This window comes from Heliconius melpomene, chromosome 12, assembly GCF_056956725.1.
Source record: "Heliconius melpomene rosina isolate 202511_hmr_F chromosome 12, ASM5695672v1, whole genome shotgun sequence".
NCBI lineage: Eukaryota > Metazoa > Arthropoda > Insecta > Lepidoptera > Nymphalidae > Heliconius > Heliconius melpomene.
This window is the reverse complement of record NC_140400.1, coordinates 13993324-14020989: the sequence shown is the minus strand read 5'-3', so window position 1 is coordinate 14020989 and position 27666 is coordinate 13993324. Positions and strand designations below refer to the sequence as shown.

Here is a 27666-nt window from a genome sequence, read left to right as displayed (position 1 = left end):
TTTTTTCCATTACGCTGTTTGTATTACTTTCAATCAGTATACCAACATGGCTATTCTTTTACAAATTATGAAAATATTCGTTACAACGATTGCTATAGGCATTTTGAGCGTTAATTCGGCCTCGGTGGAAGATAAAATAAACCAATATTTTAAAAGTGGTAAGAATTTCTTTATATACATACGTTTTGTATACTTTTTATTTTTAACCGACTTCAAAAAGAAGGAGGTTTTATGTTTGACATCTATTTTGATGTATGTCTTGCATATGTACTGGTTAGCCATGGTGTTTGTTTCTCTAGTCTATTCTGATACTACAAGAAAGGTGGCATAACCTACCGTTGCAATTTGTCGAAGAGGATGGGGCAAAGGAAAATATTATATTTTTCCTTTGCCTCGTCCTCTTTGATATGTAAAAATTCCTTGGAATGATTTGTATATTACATTGGCTTTTCGTATCGATAGCGTGTCTTTTATTTTTCTATTTAATATTTACTATATTGATCTTAATATAATTATTAATCTATTTCAGATGTTTTTAAGAGTTTTCAAAAACATTGGCAAGCGCATCGAAGATCTTTTGAACACGCCATACAATTGGTATGTAGATTATTATGATGGTAGTTTTTTTTATTGGCAATAAATAATTATACTATTTATATAATATTAATGACTTCATGCCAATTTATTTAAATTCAGAGTTCTCTACACCTTATATTTGACTTTACAATATAAAATAATTATTGGTTTAATTTTATTTTTGGCGGAAAGTGAGGGACGGGTTGTCTTAACACTACACTGCTATATGCAGGATACAGCGTGAAGCTGGTTTATTTTTTTTTATTTTAGTCTTTGAAAGAAACCTATGGCTACAGAGGTATGAATGTCTACGTGAGGCGGGCGGCGGACACACTGCGAATAACTAACGGCTTTTATTTATCCGATAATGTGATTGACTTGTAAGTTATTTATTTAATAAGGAAAGCACTCATTTAAAAATATATCGACTGAGTAATAAATCTTCTTCTCATTCTCAATCTCATTTCAATGAATGTACAAAAAAACTAAAGAATTAGGGCATAAAGGCCGTTCTGCTGAGAAGAGCCTTGATGAAATCACCGTAACAGTTGAATGGACATTTCGTGTCACCATGCTTCATTGCGATGATGATTAGTAATAAATGTATAAAAATATTTTTAAAACCATATAAAAATTGGGAGGAAACTGACTGAGTGACGCGAATTTGAATCGTGCTACGAAAGTTTTTTATACATTTTCAAAAATATTTTTCTATTCTTATTATTTCAATAAAAAAATAATAACTGTGTCTTAGGTAAATAGAAAATTCAGTACTCTTTGACTTTTATTTTCACTCACATATCAATTTTATGAGTTAGACAGCAGTTATCTAAAGCGGGGTAGTCAGAGAGAACGGAGTGCCAAACGCTACGGTTCTACTTTATCTTAGTTTATTGACTTATAGATTATTTGGAATAAAATAAGAACTGCATCATAAAAAAATCATAGTTGCTTTTATTTTTTTTAATATATATTAATAGCTATTTTATTATCATAAATTATAATATAAAAAAAGTATTTTATTTAGAAAATAACTGTACATTCTTTCGTTATTTATTTTCAGATTATTATTAGATACAACTTTACTGAGCTTGCCGCACATAACATCACCGGAAGTGACATTCGCCTTAGCTTCTAATGTTTTAAAAATAGATGCAAGTCTTAGTAAAATGATATTTGAGACAAGATATGTGCTGTTTAGAAATCAGTCCGATATTGTATTCTCAAAGGGAGATCAAGATCCCTTTAAAACTTCTCCTTTTAGTTACCAACAAGTGCAAAAAGTGGGTCAGCTGGCGTAAGTACAAAGCTCTGTGGTACCTCTTGCAGCGTTTATTTCAAATGGAATAACCAATTTTTAAATCTCCAAAGATTCGGCGAAAAGTGGAGAACGGAGTGTCTTAAAGATAGGTTCCCTTTGCCTAACCTGCTATGTGCGGGATTCATCGTGAAACTGATCTTTAGCACTATTAACAAAATATATTTTTTCATGTTTATTACCTTATATCTTAGATTAGATACATTTATATCTTAGAATCGTAGCTGAGGGATGCATGCTTGTTGGTTACGCGTTAGTACAGCTGAGCGGTTTTTCCGTAAACTTGGGACATGACACATTTCACGTTACAGGTTGTAAATTAAATGTTGAGGTAAATTTTCTTGTTATTATGTTTTTAAAGTAAAATAAATATTTATAAATAATTAATAAATAGTGATTGGTATTTAAAATATGGTTAAAAACATACATTTTGGTTATATACTACAGATATCCCAATATCATTTTGGAGGCCCACCTGTGATAGCCCCATATTTTTCTCAAGATCAAAGTAAGCTTAAATTAATTAAATAAATCCTAGTAAATTAGAAATTTTTCATGATAGCAACTAATTCAATTATTAAAGTGAAATAATTTTTTTGATATTTTTTTATAGGAAAGCAATTAGAACGCCTTATCACCAGGCCAATACGAGAAGAAATGTTGCCAAAACTGCATGCCGCAATGTTTAGTTATATAAATACAACTCTCATATTTGGCGATTATTTATCCAAGTTTCGGTAAATAACTAAATCTTCCTTTAAAACGTAAAATTAAAATGTAACTTTAGTCTTTGGTTCTCGTAACTATTCTTTTATCTACATATCTTAAGCTTTGTTTCGTCAACTCTATTATTAACTATATCTTTGCGATTTTTAGTGAATATCAAGATAAAGTATACAAAGACAGTGCTAAGTTCTTAGATGAGATCGTTCTTCTAATTAACACTCAAACTGTTGAGTTGGAAAAAGTGACTGTTGATTTAGAACCTGCTACCGTATCGTGGAATTTTACTGTAAGTATTATGCAGTCTCGGTTATTTCTTTTAAAACTGTTGTCTATAATATGAACGAATATTTTGTGTATACTATGAAAAGTTTTGTTTATTGAATTAGCAGAAACGTGTGTTTTGATTATTTTTCTGACATTAATAAACTAAACATTATAAAAATTATACTAAAATTATTCTCATATTCCTTCGCTCCGCTCCATTATCTCAGTCTACTTTACTATGTGGAAAAAAACGTAAAGCTGAGAAAAAAATAAGTTATTAATTCAAATTTAATTTTAAAAACAGTGCCAAGAGGAGGGTAAATGTTGGGACCGCATCCTAGTTTCAAATGTTACGTTATACGGCTTAGACACGTTATACTCGTCGCATACTGGCGGTCCTTTCAAAATACAAGAAACACAAATAGCTGAATCATTTAGATTTAACTCTATGATGGTAAGTCAAATTTTAAATAAAGCTGTTTAAAGAAAAACTCCTACTCTAGATAATCAGAATCACGATACAGTACAGTCAACAAGTTGTGGATGTCTTGAAGTTAACTGTAGACTTTATTCTTACGTTCAGAAACTTTAACTTTTGAGCGGCCACTACTTGTTGATCGTACTGTATGTTCAGACTACGACATAAATTTAGATATATATAAATGTCAATGTGTAATATTAATCTTCTTCTTCTTCTTCTTCCTGGCATTAATCCCTGCTATTGCCAGGGTCTGCCTTCCTACTTAATCTACTCCACTTTGCACGATCTTTTGCGTCCTCGGTGGTTAGACCATTGGCTCTCATATCCTGCATCACGACATCCAACCAGCGCTTCCTTGAGCGTCCGGGAGGTCGCGCCCCAGGAACTGGTATAGCAAGGCACTTGCGTCCGACATAGTTCTTAGGCCGGCGCGTAACGTGGCCAAACCATCTCAAGCGACGCTCTTCGAGCTTATCCGCTACGTCACGGACCCCAAGACTACCTCGAATGAACGTGTTGCGCATGCGGTCAGACCGCGTTACGCCGCACATCCACCTCAGCATCTTCATTTCCGTGACGTGAAGCTCCTGAGTGTGCCGAGATAGTGCTGGCCAACATTCGCTGCCGTATAAAAGAACCGGTCGGACGATGCTCTTGTATATCAGCCCCTTGAGCTTGGGCGAGCAATAAGTCCGAGGTTAGGCGGTGGGTCGTGATGAAGACTGCATGGGTGCTGAGTATTCAGCAACTCCTGGAAGCAGCTTCGCCACCTCTCCTTCGCAGAGTCATGATTACAGAGCAGCGTGCCCTGGGAATCTCTGACGCAAAGACATTTTGCGATATCTTGCGTCACTTTATCCCGGGAACGTGCCAGTTTGTAAATGAGCTTCTGCCCCTCCACAGTTTCAAGTTTATCATACAATGGTGACAAACTCTCACTGAAGGCTCTGGCTACAGCTCTTTTACTGGCACGTTTAGTTACTGTGTACTTCAGGAGAGTTGGATTCCTGCCACTTCTTAAAGGCAGCCTTCTTTTCACGAGTCACCTCCTGGACCCCGTCATTCCACCACCATGTCTCCTTGTCGATGACACGTCCTCCCCTAGAAACGCCAAGAACTCGCCTGCCTGCCGCAATGATTGCCGACTGAGCCCGATCCCAAGCATCCTGAGCAGTCTCGGTGTTAGTCGAAAGACTATGACTTTTCACCTCTGCCAGGATGTCGGTCTGCATCGGTCCATTCAGCAACCACCACTTGATCCGAGGCCTACGTTTCTCGGCTACTTTCTTCTTCGGAGTGACGTTAAAGTCCATGACAAGAAGACGATGTTGGGCCGTTAGGCTTTCGCCTGGAATGACCTTACAGTTAGTTACCCTGCCCATATGACACCGTCTGGTCAATAAGTAGTCTATTTGAGTTGAGTGGGACCCGCACTTATACGTGATAAGGTGCTGAGAATTCTTTTGGAAGAACGTATTCACGACGGCCAGATCAGACGCAATACAGGTTCTCAGAATGTTTTCTCCCTCTGCATTGCGAAGACCGTGCCCAAAACCCCCGTGAACACGTTCATACGGCTCAGCAGCCTTACCGACGTGCCCGTTCAAGTCCCCCCCAACTAAGACCACTTCGGTAGACGGCACAGCAAGTAGCACCCCTTCATACTGCTCCCAGAATGTCTCCTTTTCGGCCGCGCTACATCCCGCCTGGGGAGCATAGGCACTGATTAAGTTTGTGATAACGCCCTCAATCAGTACCCTCACTCGCATCAAGCGGTCGGAGCGAGGGTCAACTTCAAGGAGCCCATTCTGAAGCTCTTCAGAAAGCACTACCGCTACACCGTTTCTACCCGAAGGTGACCCAGTGTACATAAGCCGGTAACCCTGTCCGATGTTACGGGACTTATTGGCCTTCCAGCGTGTTTCCTGGAGGAAAGCACACTGGACCCGACGTCTCATGAGTACATCTGCGAGTTCCCTGCATCGTCCGGTCAGAGAGCCAATATTCCACGCTGCAAAGCGGAGTTTCCTTCTGTACTAGCTGGTACTAGCGTCTTTAGCCGTGCCCGTACATGACACGGTAGCCCTTGCCCACTTGTCGCAGGTGTAGGGCGATGTGCCTGCGCGTCGTTTTGCGGCGACGCCCTAGCCGTACCCAGTCTTGTGTTTCGTTGTCGGTCCATTTAAGTGGCGGTTGGCGGTTTTTAAATGGAGCGACTCTCGTCTGACCTCCAAAACCCCTTTGTGGGGAAAAACCGAAGGGAGGGGTAGGATAGGTAAAAGGAGGGAGCTAAGGAAAAGAGGAGGGGAAGGGGGGGAGTTAGGACACCATTCTTACGGACTGGATGAGGATGTAAGAGTGGCGGCTCGAGGATCCGGGGTCGCGTACCCGTATGCCCACAAACAAATATCGGACAGATATTAGTCAGGATATCCTCTGGATTGGTCAATGTGTGATATTAATGTCGGTATTTTTTGTACGGATATTTTGTGCCTGATACTCTCTATTTATAAGTGTACGGAAATTCCACAAAAAACCGGAAAAGACGAAAATGCAAAAATGCAATTATTAATTAAAAAGTAAAAATATTCTCTAAAGAAAAATTTACAAAATAAAACAGTGAACTATTTAAAAAAGAAAGGTATAACAAACAGGTACGAGGAAGTCTTGTATTTGAAAACAATACTGTGAGAGGAGATTATGAATTCGTGGCTGAAATAAAGGACTTTACGGTTAACATTGAATTGGACTTGAACAAAACGGAACCGATCGTTGATGCTATGGGTTGGAGGTACGTTTCCTAAATTGTAAAATCAATTTTAACAAAAATACTTATAATTGCGCTCTCCCTGAGATATTAGCGACATACTCTCAATTTTTGTTTGTTTTTTAATTCCTAAGTTAGAATTATTTTAATTACCACTGTGCGTAAGTAGTAATATTGGATTAGCAAATCATATCAAACTTTTGGGTAACTTAACGCCACACTGGTATTGCATCCGTGACAATGTTGTGACAGACAGATTTGAACTTATTTAGAAAAAGTTTATGGTAATAATTTTCCCTATTTCATTCTGATCTGAGGGTAATTTCGGCGTTGAAGGTTGATTGTAGAAAAGAGAGTAGGTAACTTACGCCCGATGTTAATAATCAATCCTAATCCATAAATTGCAACCATAAATTGAAATAGACAGAGATGGAGGACGGCATGCAGGTTAGTGATTGGATAGACATGTCAAAAAATCCAAGATTGACGTTAACTGGAGATCGGAGATACATTATTAACATTGGGCGTTAGAGGGTATGTGTGAGGATAAGAAATAAAAAAGAAAACACGTATAAATAAATTTAATTTGAGTGGAAATTGCTTGAAAAAATCATAATCATAAATATTGTCAAAAAATTAATACTTACATTTATTTAATTACAGGGTAATAGAACTATCTATAATTGAGGTAGAGCAGTCACTAGATCGTACAACTGCCAATTCTTTTGTGCATGGCTACTTGCTAAATGCTATACCCAATGTACTAAAAGATCACGTTTTCAATCTGTTCGTGGAGGCGTTACGGAAAATAAGAAACGGCAATAATGTGAATAACGTCGAGGATAGGACAGAGTGTCGGCCCGTCAACGATAAAGTTCAATAAATGTTAATGGAATTTAATTTTGTGTTTTGTGTACTTTCTTACAAGTTTTATAATATATCTTTTTCTCAATTTCAATTTTTATCCCGCATATTGGAGTAGGCAGAAAGAATAGAGTTAGGCGCGTTGAGTAGCGGAACTTAACGCCTCTTGTTGTCACGCTAAAGCTGATAAATAAAAATATCCTTAAAGTTAGTAGGAATCAAACAAATAACCAGTTCTTTTTTAATAATAAAACATGTTTTTTAATATAAAAATGACCATATTTTTAAATGAATTGTAGATATATGTATGTCTGTGTGTATTTCACATGATTTTTTAATGTTTTAATTAATACGTCATACATTAATTGTAATTAGTGCAGTTTTATACTGTATTCCAAATTTAGGGAACGGAGTGTTTTACACTAGGTTTCCTCTGCCTACGATGCTGTGTGCGGGATACATCCATTCATCTTATCCATTTGTGATAAATTTTATAAAGACGATCTAGTGACCATTGGGTGGCGGAACTTAATTCTGCTCTCTTTTGTTTCAGTCAGTAATTTCCTTTCAATCACAAAATATCTACAATTACTTTTGCTATAAAGAATTGTATAGGTATTGTATATATCGAAAGACGTGAATTATGTATAACGGAAGACCACCCCCAGAATTTTATTTTGCCACGTCCTAAGCAAATATGTGGTTTGACCGGTTCGACACAACATGCAAATATTTAGCCATCTTATTGAAGACGGGTACATTTTTCTGACAAAATACCTGTAGATAACAAGGTTTTTAATCGAATAAGAAATATTTTTTTACTATTACTACTTATTTTTCTTCTATTGTTTATTTATTAAGTTGGGCTAATGAAGTATTAAATAAATAAATAATTTAAGTTTGTCTACAAAAGCTTAAAAAAAAATTCTTAGTTGAAGTGGAATTGAACTACAAGGCTATTAAAGAGCAGTCAAGACGATTTAAATTAATCTAGGTTACATTGTCTTATTGTAATAAAATTATATGAAAACAGGATTCAACTCGAGAGGCACAAGGGTACAACTGTAAACGCTGCTGTGGGTTCGATTACCACTCGAAGAAATGAAATATTTAGTATTTTCTTCGCAACGCCGCGCTTTACTTCGACACCAAATGTCGAAGTAAAGCGCGGCGTTGAGTTCCGTCATTCACGCAATTTCTCCAGAATTCGACGGAAAGTGGGGAGTGTCTTAATACTATTCTCCCTCTGCTTACTCTCCTACATGCGGGATACAGTGTGAAGCTGAACAGAAATAAAAAGCTGAAATTAAAAAGTACACTTAACACAAAATTAAAATAAAAAGTAATTATTTATTATCAATTTTATGAAGAACAAAGAATGTTTTTTTCAAGTCGTTGGCAAACATCGTATAAGTTGCTTATTAACTTTTTATCCTCTTCATTTCTAGTTGATTATTTTCATACTGACTTTAAAAGATATGCTTATAAATAAAGAGGACAGTTGTGTCCCAGGGGCACAAATGTGTGAATGTAAACGCGACTGGTTGTGGATCGATCCTCACTCGAGGAAATGCAATATTTATTTAAATTTATTGACTTCCTCCACTCAACACATAATGCCTCCAAAATTCGGCAAAAAATAGGGAGCGGAATATCTTAACATTATGTTCCCTCTGCCTACTCTGCTGTGTCTATCTTTGACTATTTTATTAGACTAGATGATGTTTCCCAAATATTTAAATATTAAATGAAACTTAATTATTTATGATCAACAATATATTTCTTATTTCATATAGTTTTAAGCAATATTTGCTTTGTCGACATCGGCTCCGTTTTCCTGATCGTGGGCGGCGTGGTCGGCCAAAAGTGTCTCATTTTTATACGGGTACTGAAATATAAGATTAAAGGACTTGGTGACAGTGATAAATTTCATCCCAACTTATTTAATTTACACCAGAATATATAATGTAATAAATAAATAATATAAAAAATAAGTATTTTATATTATTTTCGTATCTTATTTCCCCATATTTTACATTTGAGGTTTAATTAAGAGTAGCAGTAATTTTTTACCGCTTTATTAGTTGTATGTAGATTTGAAAACATTTTTTTTGTGTGAATCAGCACATAAAAAAATTACATACACTAATAATATTTTACCATTAAGTTGGCTAATAAGTATTTAAAATTTGATCTAGTTGTATAATAAAGCAAAGCGAAATGTAGAGCGAAAATGTAAAGCGAAACTAAACGAAGTTTATCTATTATCGGAAATAATTATACATTATAAAGATTGCTTCGAAAGAGAGAGAACCTAGTGTCAAGATATTCCGTTCTTTAGTTTCCGAAATTCCAGACGTTCCGCAACTCAACCCGAGTTGCGGAACTTAACGCCGCATTTTGTGTCCCAATGTTTAACTATAGCAAATATGTAATGGACTCTAATTGTTAGGTGACACTTATTATATTACTAAACCTTTTAGTAAAATCGTGAAATACTATTCTTATATCAGGCGTAAAAATTTTCTTTCTGAAATTATCAGCTGTAATTATTTTCTCCAAAGCTTTATTCTCTCCTGCATTATACTCTCCTGCATATTTAATGCCTTCCATATCTTCGTCGCTAAATGTTTTAGTTACTGTGAAATCGAATTTTAATCTCGTTCCTTCGTTAGTTCGTACTGGTTCGAACATTTTCATCATTACGTTGGAAGCAGCTTTCTGCTCTATTAATGTGGAACGCCGCAAAGTGGGTGGTGATGTATTCGTAATTACATGTTGTGGTGTCGCGAGTCCCTTAAAGGTTCTCTGTAAATTTAATAAAATGTTGTTTATATTGACACAAATAAGAGTAATCTATATAAACCTGTAGGTATTTATATAAAAATACTAGCGGCCCGCTCGCGGTTTCACCCGCGTGAACTATGTTATTAATAATTTCTGTCTCCATGGCTACGTCCTAGTGACGTCTATGCAAAATTTGAGACTCCTAGCATTTGTGGTAACGAAGTTTCATACAAACTTTCGACCCCAAAAACAACCCCTTAGAAGTCGAATATTGCAAATTCCAGTTTTCTAATAATATGTTGCAAATGCTTCCGGACATGACAATATATAGATATAGGTTTTATTATTACGATTAATTAATACAATACAAGTCTAATTTAAAAATGAATGTACAGGTTAAACAAGGTTCCCAGTAAGGCTATCTAGAATTTCAGTGGAAAAGTTACCAAAATAAATTACAGCTTTACAGTTGTCGCAATTTGCTTATTACCTGAGGTAGATCAACTTGTTCGTAATCAACTGAACTTTCAGTTTCCGAATATTTCATTAGTTTTTCAATGTACAGTTCTGTTTCGTCACTTTTTTGCAGTTTATTTGGAAGTATCGAGCTGTTGCTTGATGAAATTTCTTGTTGATGGTCTGAAAACCCAGTAGGCATACAGATTATGTTAATTTTGTACAATATTTGTATTTAAAATACACATTATCTTTTATAAACCACTTCTTTATTTATTTTGTGTCATTGTGTTAAGTACAATTCTCTGCTAAAGGTATATTGGTAAGTGTAACGATAATTTAATATTCTGTCAGAGAGTGATATGACAGCTTAAACATATTCAATTATTATAACAAAAGATTAATTAAGTTGTGTCTGTCACATAAAATATACACATGTCTGTTACAAAATACATGCTTCAGTTGTCACAATGGTTCTTATAAATTACGCGTTGGTTCTTATATATTATCTTACTAATGTTATTTCATTATGTATATGAGGAAACCTAGTGTTAAGACACTCCGTTCCCAGTAATAATTATAATCATAATCATCTTTAGCTACAATTTTTCAATTTAATAATTTTATTTATTTTAATTTACCTATCCCTCATATTTTTGTGAACTTACTACTATTGTTTGGACTCTCTGCTATATTATTATTTCAATGTAATTACCTTTATCATTGATCTGTCTCTCAGGGTACAGGACATCCGGGGTATCATAATAATATCCTCTTCGCATGTGCACTCCGACCTTATCGGTTTCTTAGTATATTAAATAATGTATATTAAAGTAATGATATATTTAATTTAAAAAATCTTTCTATATTATATAAACATAATACATGATAGATCACTTTGTTTTTCACTTTTGGCCGTACTATTATATAAATTTAAAAAAAAAATCCCCCGAGTGAGCATCGAATCCACACCCATCGCATTTACTGTCACACACTACATTGCAATGGCCTCTATCATTTGACATAAATAACATATAAAATCATCATCTTGTAGCATAAATATCATAAAAATTATGCTATGAAATTATTTTATGCGTCGCAATATGAGAGCTTGCGAGATTTCTGCGAGATCTCATAAAATGTGCATTTTATGTAAAGTGGTAATATATTTTATGTTGTTGGATTAAATTAGGTATTTATTTTAGCTTCATTCGCACATACTCGTAGTAAGGTAGGCAAAGGGAACCTGGGGACCTGGTGTTAAGATATTTCAATTAATTTGAGACACTTCCGTCCCCTACATTCCGCCGAATTCTGGAGGTTTTGCACATTGAATGGCGGATCTCAACGCCATGTTTATTTTTTCATAATATTTAAGTCATTTAAAAAATAATTGAAATAAATAGTAAAAAGTTTTATATTAAGAGGAAGCTAGATAATAATTAGGTAAAGGCAGATAAATATTATGAAAATGGTTATAGAAATATTATGAAAATGAAAATAGCTATGGTTATTTTGTAATTTTAGTTATTACATTATAATCAACTTACTGTTAAGTGTGAGGAACTCTACTATGGAGTAGTTATAACCGTAGGCCATACCCGCCATTATAGCGATGAGGAAGCCAGAACATATCGCGACAGTCAACCAACACGTTAAGAAGAAAGTCAATATTCTGTTGAAAAAAAAATCAGGTTCACGCTTTATACTAAGTGCTGCGTTCTTCAATTTTTACTCAAATTCGAGACATTGCTTGTTGAGATGTGGAACTTAATACCATGCTTTGTCTGGGTAGAATGGAAAAATTAAAGACATTAAAAAAAACACTCTTGATTTCCGAAAAATCGAAAAAAGTATCTAGTGCCATAGCACAACAAAGTGTCTTAATGAGAACGAAGTGTCTTAACACTCCGTTCTCATTAAGACACTTTGTTTCCCCACTTTCCGCCGAATTCTGAAATTGCATTTTGCGTTTCGTGAAATTAAATAATTACAAATTCGTAAATACCTACGAATTGTATATCTACATTAGACATTTAAGAAACCATCTTTAAACTTGTAATCTTATTTTATCTTATCATATTGTTCTTACGTATTCGACCTACAACCGAAATCTGACTTTTAATTCCTCTAGAGACTTGTGTAAGTGAGCTATACAGTATTAGGGATAAAATGGTTCTCGTGTTATTAGCTAAGAGCCGGCAAGCCTTATATAATATTTAATATGTATTAAATAAGCATTCAATTTTAGTTATTAAATAAATATACTTTTAATATTAACATAGCCCCTAGACAGAGAGAACCTACACACTGTGTGTCAAGATATTCCATTTTCCACTGTCAATTTTAGAAATTAAAATTTTAAAATAAATAATATACACATATCTACGAGTAACTAAAATGGCTTAAAATAGCTTATTGTAACTTTAAATATCCCAAGGATATAAATAGGGATCTGCAGTTAATAAGTATATAAAAGTATTTGTTTAGTATATGTAATTATTTGTATGTAGAAACGAAAAGCTTAAAAAATGAATATAATATTATTATATTTCTTTTTTTTTATCTTCACGCTGTATCCCGCACATAGCAGGGTAGGTATCGGGAACCTAGTGTCAAGACACTCCGTGTCAAATAATATTTTAATAGTATTTTAAAAAGAAGTATAATATTTATTACCTTTGAATTAAATCCAATGTCCATGCAAAGCAGTTACATATGTAGCACATAACCAATTATTGAATAAAACGTATTCTTTGGAACTCCGTCAAAAAATATCTAAAAATAAAGGCTTAATTAATTGAAAAGTGAAAAATAAACGTTGAGGGAATTATTATTAGAGGGTTATCGTAGGATGATGAACGCAGGATGAGCAGATTAAATTGTTTTGTAAGGAATTTTCAATTTAAATATTGAAATTGGGCATTGTGGCGGAGTGGTGTGCCGTTTGATCGTGAATAAGATGGGTGTGGGTTTGATGACTGGAGAGAATGATTTTTTTCCATTTCCCTCCCCTAGTGAGATAAAACGCGGTGTTGAGTTTCATCACTAAACATGCAATGTACCGAATTCGGGTGGAAAGTCGGTGTCTAGTGTTACTACTCCTACACACACACTAGTTCCTTTACTATCTAGCAAGTTACATGGGAATGATTGTAGAGATATAAAATTAAATAAATATTTCATTTCTTGGAGTGGGGATCGAACCCACAACCTATCACGTTTACAGTCACACGTCTAGCCCTGCGCCACGACTGGCCTCAAAATTAAAAATATATATGAGTATATATTCTTTAAGTATGCTATGAAAGTATATAAGAATCTTTCATAAACTCTTTAAGATTCATTTGGTTTTGTGAATATCAAAGTACAGCTATTCATGTGGCATTTCATCATTGAAACCCAATGCCCGTGTTAGGTTACTAGGCAGTCTTTTCCCCCCGGTATTAATTTATTTATGAGTAATATTCTCACAAGCGTTCCACAGTTTTTTTGATTAATTATTTATATAACATGTAGTATGACAAATTCGCTATCACAACCGACACGTGTACCTTCTACGCGACGTATAAATCTTCATTTAGTTCACGTAACTCTCATGACAGCAATAATTCAGTCGATCGAGTTGATTCGTTATTCCTTATCGTTGAATCAATATTAAAAAAATATTTCAATTGTAAAGTTAATGGTTAATGTAATGAAATTGATTTTTTAAAAATCATTAATTGAATATTATATTATTTTATGCTAGTAGACTAAGGCGGCTTCGCCCGCTTGAATCATACGAATATTTATTAAATACGTTTATGTAATTATTGTCAGTTCAGGAAGTGAATTCTAAAAAACCATGGAAAACGTATTCAATTAAATATTTTTAAGAGTGTGTTAAGAGTAAAATATTTTATAAAAATCGGTGCCGACTTTTAATATTTTCCATACAAACTTTCAACTCCTATTTCATCCCTTTGTTTAATAAAAAAAAATACCTTTATTTTATACTTTTTAGTAATTGTTTTTCATTATAAAATCAAAAGTATTTTATTTATATTTTTTTGCTATTATTTACTATAATTTGACATACGTACAGAATCATGCATACTTTATATACGTAAAAATATATTGGCGCTATATATTGGACACTGAGATGTATCGAGTGTATTGTTCTCACAGCACACTGCTTTGTAGTCAAAGTACAATTCATATGGAAATTTTAACATTCACTATCTTTATAGAAGCAGTAAAATATCTATATCTTGAAATGGAGCTACAATAAAATTGAATATTACGATATATTTTTTGTTCTCATAATATATGATAAGACGTAATTTAATATAGACATAGAACAATGTACCAGTTTTGTATAAATTTATTGTTTTGACAAAGCTCGGCGTTAAGTTACGCCACTCAACATCCAATATCTTGGAAACAGGGCGGAGAGTACACGGACTGGGTGTTTTAACATATCAAGCTTTAAACGTACAAATTTTACTAATTGATGATAATATCTTGAAGAAAACGCTATGTCAAATATTTACTAATAAATATAAATTAAAATTATGCAACTCTACATACAGAGTACACAAGATAAAGCTATTTTCAGACATTTGTAAGCTTAAAATTCTGTGTTACAAAAGTTTCCAGGGGAAAATACCTTTTAAAACACCTACTTGTTACACCCCACAAACTCGTATTGCCGGCAAATTGAATTGGGTGTCCTCCGAGTCATCCAGGAAATTCAATTTTCGATATATATTATGTACAAATGTAACATACGGCTTACCCGTAGGTCCCCTTGTTACAAATTTGAATAAATCATTACAGGAAATCGTCGCTTTTGGGACGTTTGACGTTATGACGTTACTTCCCTTTTGAGTGAAATCATAATTTAAGGAATATAATTTGATTGTAATTGAATTATTTATATTTTATAAGTATGACAGCGATTTTCCAAAAAAAAAAACTTTTACTGTTGAAAAAACTACTCAATTGAACGACCTGCATGAGCTAAATGATTAAACTAAAAATAAAATTATATTTTTTATAAAATTTGCTTAAATTGTACTAAACTTTACCTGTATTGGACAATTATTTAAAGAAATACTACATATTACGTAAATAATTGATCATTTTATAACAGAACAAAATAAAAATGTCACCTTTGAAAACGCTAAAACAGCTCGTTTTATATGCGACGACACGAGCGACGGAACAGTTTTGTATGTCTTTTTAACTTTACACAACTATAGTATGTTTACTAAGTTTCTAGTTACAAGTCTTCGGTTAAGTCAAATATTAGGAGCCAGTCTTGACGCAGGGACACAAGCGTGTGAGTGTAGACGCGACAGGTTGTGGATTCGATAACCACTCGAGGAAATGAAATAATTAAAAAAAGAAGTAGTAGTGGGGAACGGAATCTTTAACACTACGTTTCTTCTGCCTAAAAAAAGAAATATATAACTAAATTAGTATTTTCATATTTACTAAGTAGAGAAAAAAATATTATTTAGAATTAAACAATATTTTACTTCAAATTATACTTGAATAGTACAAATAAAGAATAATACAATTAACAGTAGATAAGCCCTTTGATTGTAGAATGAAACGTTAATGAATACATGTGAATTCTAACATGTGATACGTTTTATTTTCACGGGACACTAAAAATATAAGCGCTTCGAAAACGCAATGAATGTTTGTAGAGTCAACATTTCTTTACTATTGCCTCGTATGAATAATAGTTAAGGATATTGCTTTAAAGTTTTAGTGAAATATCATTATTCAGTTTTTTAAATTAACCGATATGCTTTTCTTAGTAGATATTGACACTCTATTCTCCGTTTTTTTAGGAACATTCTGGGTGAGGCGGTGAAAACTTTCACTTCATTTTTGTTATTTAGAATTTTATTTTATGACTTTAGTTATTACGCAGAATAGAGAACGTATCCCATTTAGTTACGATAGGGTATCTATATTTTTTCTAATTGTTGTATTAAAACTGGAAATGGAATTCATTCTCTGTCCTTTATTTAGACAGAAGAAAGAGTAAGAGGCGGAAGGAGATGACAAAATATTATATTAAAAGACTTACTTTTCAGTTGTTATTTTAAAATACAGTTAAAATCGTAAATCGAAGAATCAAAAATAAATATAAAATATATTGTATGCTGACTTAATTCACTGATTGTTATATGACATTATTCTTTCATGTATAATGACATAGATAATCAAATATAATTGACATAGATTGACAGACCATAAATTCACTTTAAAAAAAAGAAATAATGTTGTAACAATATTCAACTTTTAAGTAACATATTTGTAAAATATTACTTATCCCTAACCTATTCTCATATATATATATATATATATATATATATATATATATATATATTTTAATAATTATTTTTATTTACAACATACATTCTTCTTTTACTGTACTATTTCTTTCGTGTGTTCTCCGTACAACGTTACATTGGCAAGGTTTTGGATTGTGTGACTGTTCAACTGGCACTCAGAATGCCATAAATAAAGAACTGAATTGAAAAAATAATGTTAAAGTTGATAATACCGTTTTCATAAGTAACTAAATTATTATATTACGAGTAAATGGCTCTATGACTAAGACGGTACAATGTACAAATGAATTCAGGATTTAATTTCAGTTCCAAATATTTTGGATCTCAATTTTTTTTACATAGTTTAATTTCATATTGTACACGTTTCTATTGCGTCATTATCCTTTTTGTTAATGTCTTTTATAATCCGCTGTCTGGCTTTCCAGCGGAGGATGTTGAAAGTGAAATATGAAAAGTATTTAGAACAGTGCACGTTTCACAGAATATAAACATGCGTTATTAACCTTAGGTAACAAAAAAATGAGAAATTTAACAGAATTTCATGAAACTTTTATGAAATTCTTAACTTATATGAAAAAAAAATATGAAGCTTTCGTAATATTATGATTACATTGATTGACTTTTTTGATAAATATATCCATTGTTATCTAACCAGAGCGAATTTTATACTTTTATAGAGGAATTATTAATCCCGATAATGATTGTTATTTTGACAATTATATTTATAAATGTTTTATTATTAATTGTAAAAATGACTGTTATATAAAAAAAATATTGTGGACACATTTACAAGTAATTTCGGTTGTGTAGTATAAATGTAGCAAGTCTAATTTTACTAGTAAATATTGAGATAAAAAAGTGCTATTGAAATGATCACAAATCGCATAAAAACACAGATATTAAACAATTGTTTTTTTGTACCACAGCCAAAAATTTATAAATGGCTGTCGAAATTTGTACGACTTTTATTAAAAAAAAAATAGTTAATTGAGTCAATTGAAAATTCTCTAGTTGTATAGTAGTTTCAAGTACTTAGTTCACGTCAGTCGGCTACCGCGTACCTACGACGGCACACGCCCGCCCGCCCTACGCTTCGCGCTCTACCGTACTGTAACTTTCGTACAATTATATAAACTTGTAACGTTTGTTTATACAATATATATTGTATTTTATCTGTGTTTTGTGCATTTAGCTAGCAAAGGATTTAAGGAAGATTTAATTTAAGGTATGTTGTTTTAAAGTTTTAATTATAATTTAATGACAGTTGCATAGATAAAATATGACTATTTTTATATAAATAAATTTGAATTTAAACAGCATTTGTCTTAAAATATTTACTAAATAAAATACGTCCATAATACAGTGTCGGTCTAACACTAGCGTCAATAAAAACAAAAGTAGATATATATCAATGCAAATGCAGTCAATCAAATCACTTCTGCAATTTCGGAAACCAACCATAAATAGCCAAGTCACACACTTGTAGTTTCACGCCATATCCTTCACATAGCAGGGTAGACAGAGGGAACCTGGGAACAAATTAATTTTATTGAAAAACTTTATCAATAAAATTAAGGAATAATTTACGAATAAGATTTTATATTTCATTACGAATATTTATGTAGAAGATGAAAGTAAATAAAAACAAAGTATTTGAAAAAATATTATATATGGTATTTTTACTTTTTATAACCTCACATCACCTAGGTGAACCACTTAGTTATGTCAACATGACACTAAAATTGAAGCTATTCGATATGCAGCATGAGTGCATACAGTATACACTATCATACATATACCTAGTGCATACGATGTCACAGTTTTTATTATTTGAAGGCTTTACATCCTTTAAATAAAAACAGTGAAAGAGTGCACTTACCGAACACGTACACTTGGTTTTTTGTTTCTGACTTGTGAGCAATTCTATTAGCTTAATCTGAACTCACGACTAAAACGTTCAATGAAACTGAGTACAACACTAATAAAAGGCTAATATTATCTAATATTTAGCTTTACGTTTTTTCCCGCAAAGCAGGAGAACCTAGTGTGTAGACACTCTGCTCCTCTCGTTCCGGCCAATTATCGAGATGTTGCATATTGGGTGATGGAACGTCGCATTTGTCTTGTTACTAGAGCTAGGAAAATACAACTAATTCACTCCCCCAAGTGGATATCAAATCCACTGTGCCGCCGCGCCACGACAGCCTCTATGTTCTATGCTTTTGATTAAACAAATAAACCCATAGGTCCTCACATACAGTGCGTAGCAAAATGCACAAAAAATATTTATAACTTTTTTATTAAAAACAAGGTTACAAGTACGAATTATTTAATTAATTATATTTTTTTTTACATTAAGCATGCCCCTGTGTATCGTAAAGGCCTCTTTGAAGGAAATATGTGGGTTTATATGCTAAGCCGAGGGCTGTTATACAAAACATTCTGTTTGTTTCACGCATACAATAAGTGTACGCATACATCAGTGTATTATTTGAGAATGTTAATAATATATACTATTATATAATGTCAAGGACGAAAGAAAATAATGAAGAAGATATTTTTTAGTTTCAATTATCAACTCCGCGATTGTGCTTGTTATAAGAACTTAGAAGTAAAATAATTTATCCCGATAAGTAGGAATAGAACCCACTACCGTCGTATGTAAATGCCCTTACAATATATGTAGGTACGAAGATTATTCAGATATTCGAAGGAAAATCAAGCATATTCTCCGTACGAAAAACGTTTTGCTCTTCAAATTAAATTAAATCAATTTAGTTAGCTATTTTGAGTTAATTTCATATTTATATATTTTATAGTGGACGTATTTTACAGACACATATTTTCAGCTATACGAGTATGTTTCATAATAATTCTACTTTATGCATTTTATAAATTTGGCACAGTTTCATTTATTCGAAACACATCTTGAATGAAAAATAAATATTTAGGATGTCTTAATCTTTACTAATATATTAGACTTATTTTTGAACAGATGACAGAACTTAAATTAACTTTCAAAATGGGGTTAATTTCATTTATGTGTGTTACGAGTTTTTACATAGATATTGGTTTAAATTATTGTTTTAAGGTTATTAGTTCAATTGTTTATAATGTAAAATTTAAATAGTATACATATATAATGACATACTTTACATTTACGGATTAGTCAATCAAAATCTACAGAAATAAAAAAATAAGGATGCATTGGACACGTGTACATAAAAAATATTAAACTAATCTTTTATACTTTACAAATTGTATTTATATGACTTTGAAATATCAAAATCCATTTTTTTGCTAACTATACAAACAAGTAAATAAGAGAATACGATTATTACGGAAAAGAGGATTTCATAAGAACAAAGTAATAACTAACTGGCTCTAGTTTCTCTCCTAAGTAAAATTTTCTGCTCAATTTGGCAAGTAGGTAAGACTAGAAAGCTTTATATCCACTAAGGTCTATTTTTCATATAAGTACTACGACTACATCGTAAATATAAGGTAAACTCAAGCATATATATATGTATGAAATGTATAAGTACCATATTTATTTACATTTTATGTGCTATATGTGACTATATATGACATATAGTACAACTATAAAAGTATAATGTATTTTATATGAAGATTAGTTTCCATAGAGTTGAATGGCATTGTCGCGCTGGCTTTACAGCGTGCTTTACTTGTACCATTGTATCATGCAACTGTGTACATTTATTAAATTTATTATAGTCTTATTATAACTGATATATGTTTTTTATTTTAATTAAAGTAATTATTTCAAGTTTATGTATATTATAAATAAATTCTAAAGAAAATGATTTTTTTTTAACATTTAATACAAATACAATGTGTCATATAAGTATTCTTTTTACCAGTTTCAAAGATGTTTTGAAAAAAATCTAATAAACTTAGTTAAAAACCTTTTCCAAAATATAGTATTTGAAAAAGGATTTTACTCAAATAATGGAAAACATTAGAGCTTTAGCTCTTTCTAAGGAGTATTTAAATATCCTTATCTCTTAAATGGACCATGTAATGAAGTTTGTTTAGAATTCAGTCTGAATTTAAAATATAGTTTATAGTATATTTTAACATAATGTAGAGTAAGATCTTGCAGAAAACTTACATAAAGTTTACATAAAACTAAGAGAAGGCGAAATAAATTGACGAAGCTAATGTTATATAAATTTCTGTCAGTTGCAACCATCAAATTTGAATAGGAAATTAACAAAATGCACAATTGGTTCAATCGAGGATATTTTACGAGTTAAGCTCACGCGATATGAGGGCATGTCTGTCGTTTTATATTATTATAGACATTTGAAAAGATATATTTACTTTTGTCAACGTCAATCAACATAGTGCCGGCATAAAGAATTCCGTTTTATGGACACTTATGACTCAAAAATATTTAGATAAGTATTTTTTTATAATTATTATAAGACTCATAACATTGTTATATGTATGTTTTGTATAAATAAAATAAATATATAAATTGAAATTTTAACATTCTCTTTCGGCAGTTTTTATATAACTTAACTTCTCAAAAAACAAGACATTATGGGTTATATTATATTTAACCCTAATAATTTTGTGAAGCCAGTGCAATGTCGCAGAGCAACAAGCATATGTGACCGGTTGTGGGTTCAATTTCCATTCGAGGAAATTAAATAATATTTTCATTTCTTCGCTCTGGAAACAAGTTCTGGCGCTGGAACACACATTATCTCGATAATTCAGCGGAAAGAGGGGAACGGATGTGTATAAATTAAAGGTCTGGACACGGGTCTGTAGTGTTTAGTTTAAATATATATAAAATAAAAAAAAAATTAAAAATATGAGTTTAGTTTTGAAATCATGTAACTTATCACCTACCACCAAGCTGTCTAAAGTCTTTTCTCACTCCTTCACTCATTTAATATATGTATATGTTTCCAGAATATAACTTATATTAACCAAAGATTAAAATAAATGAAATAAAAGATTAAAAGTGTGTAGATACAACACTACAAAGCTATTTTCATTTAATACAAAATGCAATTGAAATTCTTTGTTGTAGATTATATTCTATCTTTAGGATAAAAATTTATATTGCGCACTAACGATGTTTTTATTAAAAGATTAATTTAAAAATCTGTAATAGTTCAAAAATTATTTTCATATAAAGCTATATGAGATTCTTCTCGAGCCTTTGAATTTTTTTAAATCTATACCTAGTATAAGTTTTATGTTATTTTCACAACTTTGTCATTTCCAATGAAATTTCGAGTATTTGATAATGATGTTTGGTATATTATAAGTAAATATTAATAATAATAACTTTTGTAGATACTAATATGAAATACTCATATAAGGAAAAATAATTGTAATATATTTAATTTGTAAGTTCTTCACTAAATAATTTTTGTAGGAAGTTCTTGACGACAATAGATTCCATTGAAAGCTTATCATTTCGACTTGTTAGACAGCGCGTCGGGAACAGACACTGATATATTAAATCGTATACAAAAAAACATGTTATTGTAAGCAAGTCTACGTAACTCTTGTTTTTGTTTATATAAGTAACAGAAACAAAGGACATTTGTTTTGTTTTTATTTATACTTTGTATGGATAATCTAAATATTTGTGATATTGAAATTGTAAATTACAAATTTTAAGAAAAAGATTATAATTTACATAACAGTAAAATGTCAACTATATAAGTAATAAAGTTGCCATAAGCAAAATATAATCTCCATAATATGAAAAATCTTACGAGTTAAAAAATATCACCATAGAATACCGAGCCAGTTTAATTATGCAGGAACACGTCACTATCACTTTTCTCCTATCCCATTTTGTACTAACTCGACAATATTTTTGGAGCCAATTATAATTTTTTTCACGCTGTATTCCGGCAGTAACAGGGCAAGCTGAGGGAGCCTTATTAGACCGAATTCTAGAGGCATTACGTGTTGTGTGGCGGAACTCAACTACGCGCTTTGCCTCGACACCAGAGCGAAGAAATTAAAATATTAAATATTTCATTTACTCGAGTGGGAATCGGACCCATAACCTGTCGCGTTATGCATGTCACGTGTTTCCCTGCGTCACGGCCGGTCTAAAATATCTTCACAATAATTTTTAATTACTTAAATAGGTTATTCATTACGATTTCTTGGAACTATTAACGATAATCAAATTGAAAATTAAAGTGTCTGGTAAGCAATAATGAATATAAAATCAAAAGGTAAATACAGTTTGGTTCAGAAAATGTTAATTGAAATTTACAATTGCGGCTTAGTATTTGTTTAATGTCTACGTTTTATAAGCTTTAATCAGCATAAAATTTATTTCGTTTTAAATAAATGCTTTTTAATTATTATTATTATTGCAGTTCTAAATATAATTTAATTATGTTACGTTCCTACTGTTTTACATCAATATTAATTTTATAATTAGGTGACGATATCTCGTCCGAATAATCAAGAAAAATTATTGATTTTCTTGTACATTTCTTGGTTTTTGTGTTTAAGGATACAAATTTCCGAGGATAGAGAAAACAAATGTTCTCTATATGCTACATAAATATTTAAATGGACCTATAATCCAGGCTGGACTCAAGCTTTGAACAGATATGTAATTTTTTTTGTTAGTAAAATTTTCTGGGGCGGGGACTGAGCACCCGGCCTCCTATTTCCTACGCCCATACCTAGCAGTGCCACCGACTACTGGACTATAAATCCCAGTTTATTATAAGATTAAATAAAAAAAAATATTTATAATAAGGTTTCCTGTGTTTTCCTGCTAAGACTAAACTTTAAAAGTAAATCAATTAAGTGCTTCCTGCCCTACCCCGTTACCGCTTGCAAGCGTGCTTGCTATACCGAAGTCAATTCCTGTAAATAAAAATTCAAGGTTGATAAACGATTAATATTTTTGTCGGTTACCGATAAAGGCTATTCGTGGTTCGACCTTCAGACGGCATTTATGAAAATGTATTGATTGATTTATTATTTTTTCGTTTTCATGTGTACAGTTATTAAAAATACTATAAAAAAGCTATAAAATCATAATAAAACTGTATGAGTGTTGACTCGGTTACGTTATAGACAGATTATTTGTTTTTAATGTGTTAATTTAATTAAATTCCAAATAAAATAAATACCTTATTTTTTTCGTGAAATTATTTTATTATTTTTCAGTTTTCATACAGATAATAGATATTAACATTTAAATACATTAATTATCTATGCATTAAGTAAATATAATTTAAACCGCATAGTCACAATTTACGGTACCAGGGTAGAAATTATGAGCCAGCAATTCGAGGTTCACAGTTTATTTACGATCAAATTTACAGACCTTGGATTCACAACAGTTTAGATGACAGCGCTATTAAATTTAACTTAGTTCTTTATTTCCTGTTCCTTACAAATTTATAATTGTAGTTTATTTCATACAGAATAATTGCATGCGCCTGTAAACTTAAGTTTGTCAAACTCAAGTTATTCTTTTTATTGATAATTAAATCCTGAAATTAATACGGAACCGTTGGTGGGCGAATCCGACTCTCACTGTACCGGTTTTTAATTATAAATATTCCTCCTATATACATAAGTCTCCATTTCGCGTTCTTATAAACTCTATTTCTTGGAACTCTGTGGGATTAAGATATTTATTAAAAAGTGCATATTTTATAAGCGCTTAACCTCGCTGTAGGATTATCGTGATCAGGAGAACAAAGGTAATGTCAACTTTCTAACGATGGATTAAAAATATATGTGGAATTATATATTGAATTACACAACGCAATTGTGTTATGAATATTAAATTTATACATTCTAAGAAATAGGTATATTATGCTTAAGCAAAAAATTAATAACTTCAAGCTGTATTAAGTTATTAGGGGTTTAGGAGGAGGGAATCTAGTGTTTAAGAACTCCCCCATTTTTTGTCCAATTTTCAAGGCGTTGCGTGTTGAGTGGCAGAACTCTAGTCTAGATTTGTCTTGTTACCCGAGAGAGGAAAGAAAAAAATCTCAGAGTAAGAATTGAACCCACGGTCATCGCATTTACGATCTGACGCTGTGCTGTTGCTAGCGTCGTTGTTTTAATATTTTCACCGAGTTCCACCACTCAACACGTAAGGCTTCTAGAGTGCGGCGGAAAATGGCGACTGGAATATCTTAACCCTAGGTTCCTACCGTCTACCCTGCTACATACGGGATACGACGTGAAAAAATGTCCCTATTAATTATAATAATGACAATAATAAAAAAAACATAAAGAATGATCTACAATGTTACTTATCTTTTTTATTTACCTTCTCCTCCATTATCCGCGTAAATATTCAAGAAGCCATTTATTTACAATGGAGTAATTTCTATAATAAATAAACAAGCTGAAAAACACAGACAAGGAGCCGAAGTGGATAAAAAAGTCTCAGAGTACCGTTTGAATATTGATAAGTGCCTTTAATGGCTACTTGATTAAATAAATTCGGCACGCTAGTCCTGTATAAATATTTGAGTAACCATATCTGTTATTATGGTAATTGAATGTTAAATTCGATTTTTCACGGTGGAAAATATCGGGAAAGTTTCCTTCAATAATCAATACGGTTTATCTCGCATAACAAGGTAGGCAGAGAACACTACAGTCTTTCTACTAAAGCGGATGGACAAAAGCCCTTATTATATTTTCTGTCCACTGGGGAACGGAGTGTCTCAATACTAGGTTTCCTCCGCCTATCCTACTGTGTGCGGGATACAGCGTGAAGGTGACTAACATTACAGAAAGATACCAAAATTCTAAAGACAGTTATTAATATGCTTATTGATTCCTGTTAGCATTACATAAATCTCTGTACCATCATAACACCATAAGGAAAATGCTTAACAAATTCGATAAAATTCAATATTAAATTTTCTGTTGAGAAATTTGATATTACGACGTGCGCCTTATTGGCACATATTTGTTCCAATTAGTAGTCACTCGTTTGCTTTTGCACCTTTCATAATAAATTTTAACATATGTATTCAAATGAACGCTGTTATGGCACGTGACTGTAAATAGGGTGGTTGTAGGTTCGATTTCCACTCGGGAGTAAGATCATATTTAAATTTATAACTGCTGTTTTTAGGTTTCTTAACTTCAAAATGTAAAAACGGAACCCTTATAGGATCACTTTGTTGGCCAGACGGCTTGTCAAGACCATTTATCTCGTTCCGTCACTTAACAGGCAACATGTCCAGAATTCTGCGGAAAATGGGGAACAGGAGTATCTTAGTAGGAACGGAGCTTCTTAACACAAGGTTCTCAGGTTCCCTCTGCTTATCCTGTTTTTTGCAGGACACATCGTGAAATTAAAATAAATAAACAAAATTTTAAATTTGTAACTGTCTAATAGGCGAAACGAGTACTAAACTAATGGTAATGTAAAAGGAGTGCTTAACTTCCTCAACTTTTGCAAAGTTTGTCGCATCCAGGTCATTCATACGAATTAAATCTTTCATTATATAACCTTTAATGCAGTTAAAATAAAATGTGGCTTTTAGTTCCTTGTAGCAAAAGTAACATTTATACCAATTACCAACTGTCACAGATAGCAGAAGCAGATAACTTTCCGAAGCAATTAAGGGGTACTATCATACTACGTTTATTAAAAAACTTTGTTTGTATGACAGTTCATAATCGCATTCACGTTGCAAGAACGTATTTTAACTTTTTGATTCTTTTACATCTACAAATAAGTAACTAAAAGTTAATAAATACATTTTATTTTTACAATACATACACAATAAAAAAAAACGTTTAGCTTATATTATTTTGTAATATTATCAACAGACGTATAAAAGAAATAATGGAACAAGTGATCCTCTTTATAGATCATTTATAAACAGTCAAAGCGAAACGAGCGTACAGATAGATATAAATAGATCAGTTTTACTGAAAATCAATGTGGCATGCAATTTTTGTCTCGTGCCGAGAGCTCTTTCAGCACGCCGCGCCAACCTTGGCACGGCATCGATCAGATATTGTTATGTTTTTGTGACATTCTCATACGCAGTCGCATCTCGTGATGCCGGAAATATTTTACCACAGACTATATAGTTTCGTATGTTTTTTTTTTAATTTCATCAATCGATGGAGGCAATGATTTTATAATTTGTAAGATCAAGATTTTTGTAATTTATAATTATACATATTATTTATTTATTTAACTAAGTAGAATTTAATTAATATGTTATATGTATGTTTTACGTTTTATTTCTATTATATTTATAAAGTAAAAGTAGGGGAGCGGAGGAGTGAAGTGTCTAACACTAGGCTCCCTCTGTTTAAGCTGATAGATACAGTTTGAAGCTAAAAAAAGAAAAAGTTACTAAGTTAAGTAGAATTTTTAATAGTATATTTTTTTTTCTTTTAAATGAATTATACAAAATTAAATAATCATCAATCAATCAAGTTTATAAACTTATTTATTCTGAGCTATATATAAATTCCTTGTAAAAAGTGTATAACTTTCACTAGAGATGAAGAGTCTATTTAAAAATAGTTTGTGGGGAGACTAGTAACAATGACTGAAGTAAACTACACACGAATCAAAATAAAATTTAAGTGCTTGTCTATGTTAGCGAAATATAGAATTTTAGCCCATACCTTTTTTAAACCATTATAATATCTTGAGGCTATCGTAGCGCAGCGATACAGCGAACTTCTCACTGTAGACGCGACGAGTGTGGGTTCGATTCCCACTAGGTGGAATTAATTGTTTTCATTTCCTCTATCGGGTCCGTCACTCAACACGCAATATCTCAAAAATTCAGCGGAAGGAAAGGAGCGAAGTTTTTAAATATTTTTTCCATTGTTTGTTATCTGTTTGTCTTTCTAATTCTGGAAACTTTGTAGTACTTGTCGTAAGCGATCTCCTAAAAATCCAATAATAATTATAACCATACCTAATCCCAATAAGTTAGCTACTGGTTAGTATGAGATTTTCAAGACTCGTTCGTGAAAAATTTTTACAATTCTTAAAAACGTAAGTTTAATTTTGAATTTTAAAAAAATCATTTCGACACAA

General features: G+C 32.1%; 3 protein-coding genes across 3 annotated transcripts in view; 2 read left to right on the top strand and 1 right to left on the bottom strand.

Moving 5' to 3' along the window:
* The first annotated feature begins 64 nt into the window (after positions 1 to 64).
* On the top strand, positions 65 to 7224 carry LOC146534058 (uncharacterized). Its single transcript, XM_085194980.1, has 11 exons — positions 65 to 158; positions 530 to 597; positions 847 to 956; positions 1640 to 1873; positions 2111 to 2225; positions 2342 to 2402; positions 2508 to 2631; positions 2771 to 2906; positions 3189 to 3338; positions 6020 to 6156; positions 6796 to 7224. The coding sequence occupies exons 1-11, from the start codon at positions 68 to 70 to the stop codon at positions 7013 to 7015; spliced, it is 1446 nt and encodes a 481-aa protein (XP_085051106.1). The 5' UTR covers positions 65 to 67; the 3' UTR covers positions 7016 to 7224.
* Positions 7225 to 8778: 1554 nt separating this feature from the next.
* Positions 8779 to 11847, bottom strand: LOC146534057 (uncharacterized). The gene is made up of 5 exons (XM_085193839.1): positions 11790 to 11847; positions 10955 to 11044; positions 10274 to 10422; positions 9473 to 9804; positions 8779 to 8884 (listed from the first exon to the last, which is right to left on the bottom strand). Exons 1-5 carry the CDS (start codon positions 11845 to 11847, stop codon positions 8785 to 8787), a joined length of 729 nt encoding a protein of 242 aa, XP_085049965.1. The 3' UTR covers positions 8779 to 8784.
* A 5809-nt stretch (positions 11848 to 17656) lies between these two features.
* Positions 17657 to 27666, top strand: part of LOC146534055 (uncharacterized) — a 56003-nt gene continuing 45993 nt past the window's right edge. Inside the window, exon 1 of the mRNA XM_085195097.1 lies at positions 17657 to 17820. The gene's annotated coding sequence lies outside the window, so the exon portion shown is untranslated. The remainder of the gene's footprint in view (positions 17821 to 27666) is intronic.

Excerpts from the sequence above, each read along its gene's own strand:
- LOC146534057 (XM_085193839.1), bottom strand. The coding sequence starts at position 11,847 with ATGGCGGGTATGGCCTACGGTTATAACTACTCCATAGTAGAGTTCCTC. Across the intron at positions 11,045-11,789 it reads AGAGTTCCTCACACTTAACA|AAACCGATAAGGTCGGAGTG; the intron begins GTAAGTTGATTA and ends TAATATACTAAG. Across the intron at positions 9,805-10,273 it reads AACAAGTTGATCTACCTCAG|AGAACCTTTAAGGGACTCGC; the intron begins GTAATAAGCAAA and ends TTAAATTTACAG.
- LOC146534058 (XM_085194980.1), top strand. The coding sequence starts at position 68 with ATGAAAATATTCGTTACAACGATTGCTATAGGCATTTTGAGCGTTAAT. Across the intron at positions 159-529 it reads AAACCAATATTTTAAAAGTG|ATGTTTTTAAGAGTTTTCAA; the intron begins GTAAGAATTTCT and ends AATCTATTTCAG. Across the intron at positions 2,632-2,770 it reads GATTATTTATCCAAGTTTCG|TGAATATCAAGATAAAGTAT; the intron begins GTAAATAACTAA and ends TGCGATTTTTAG.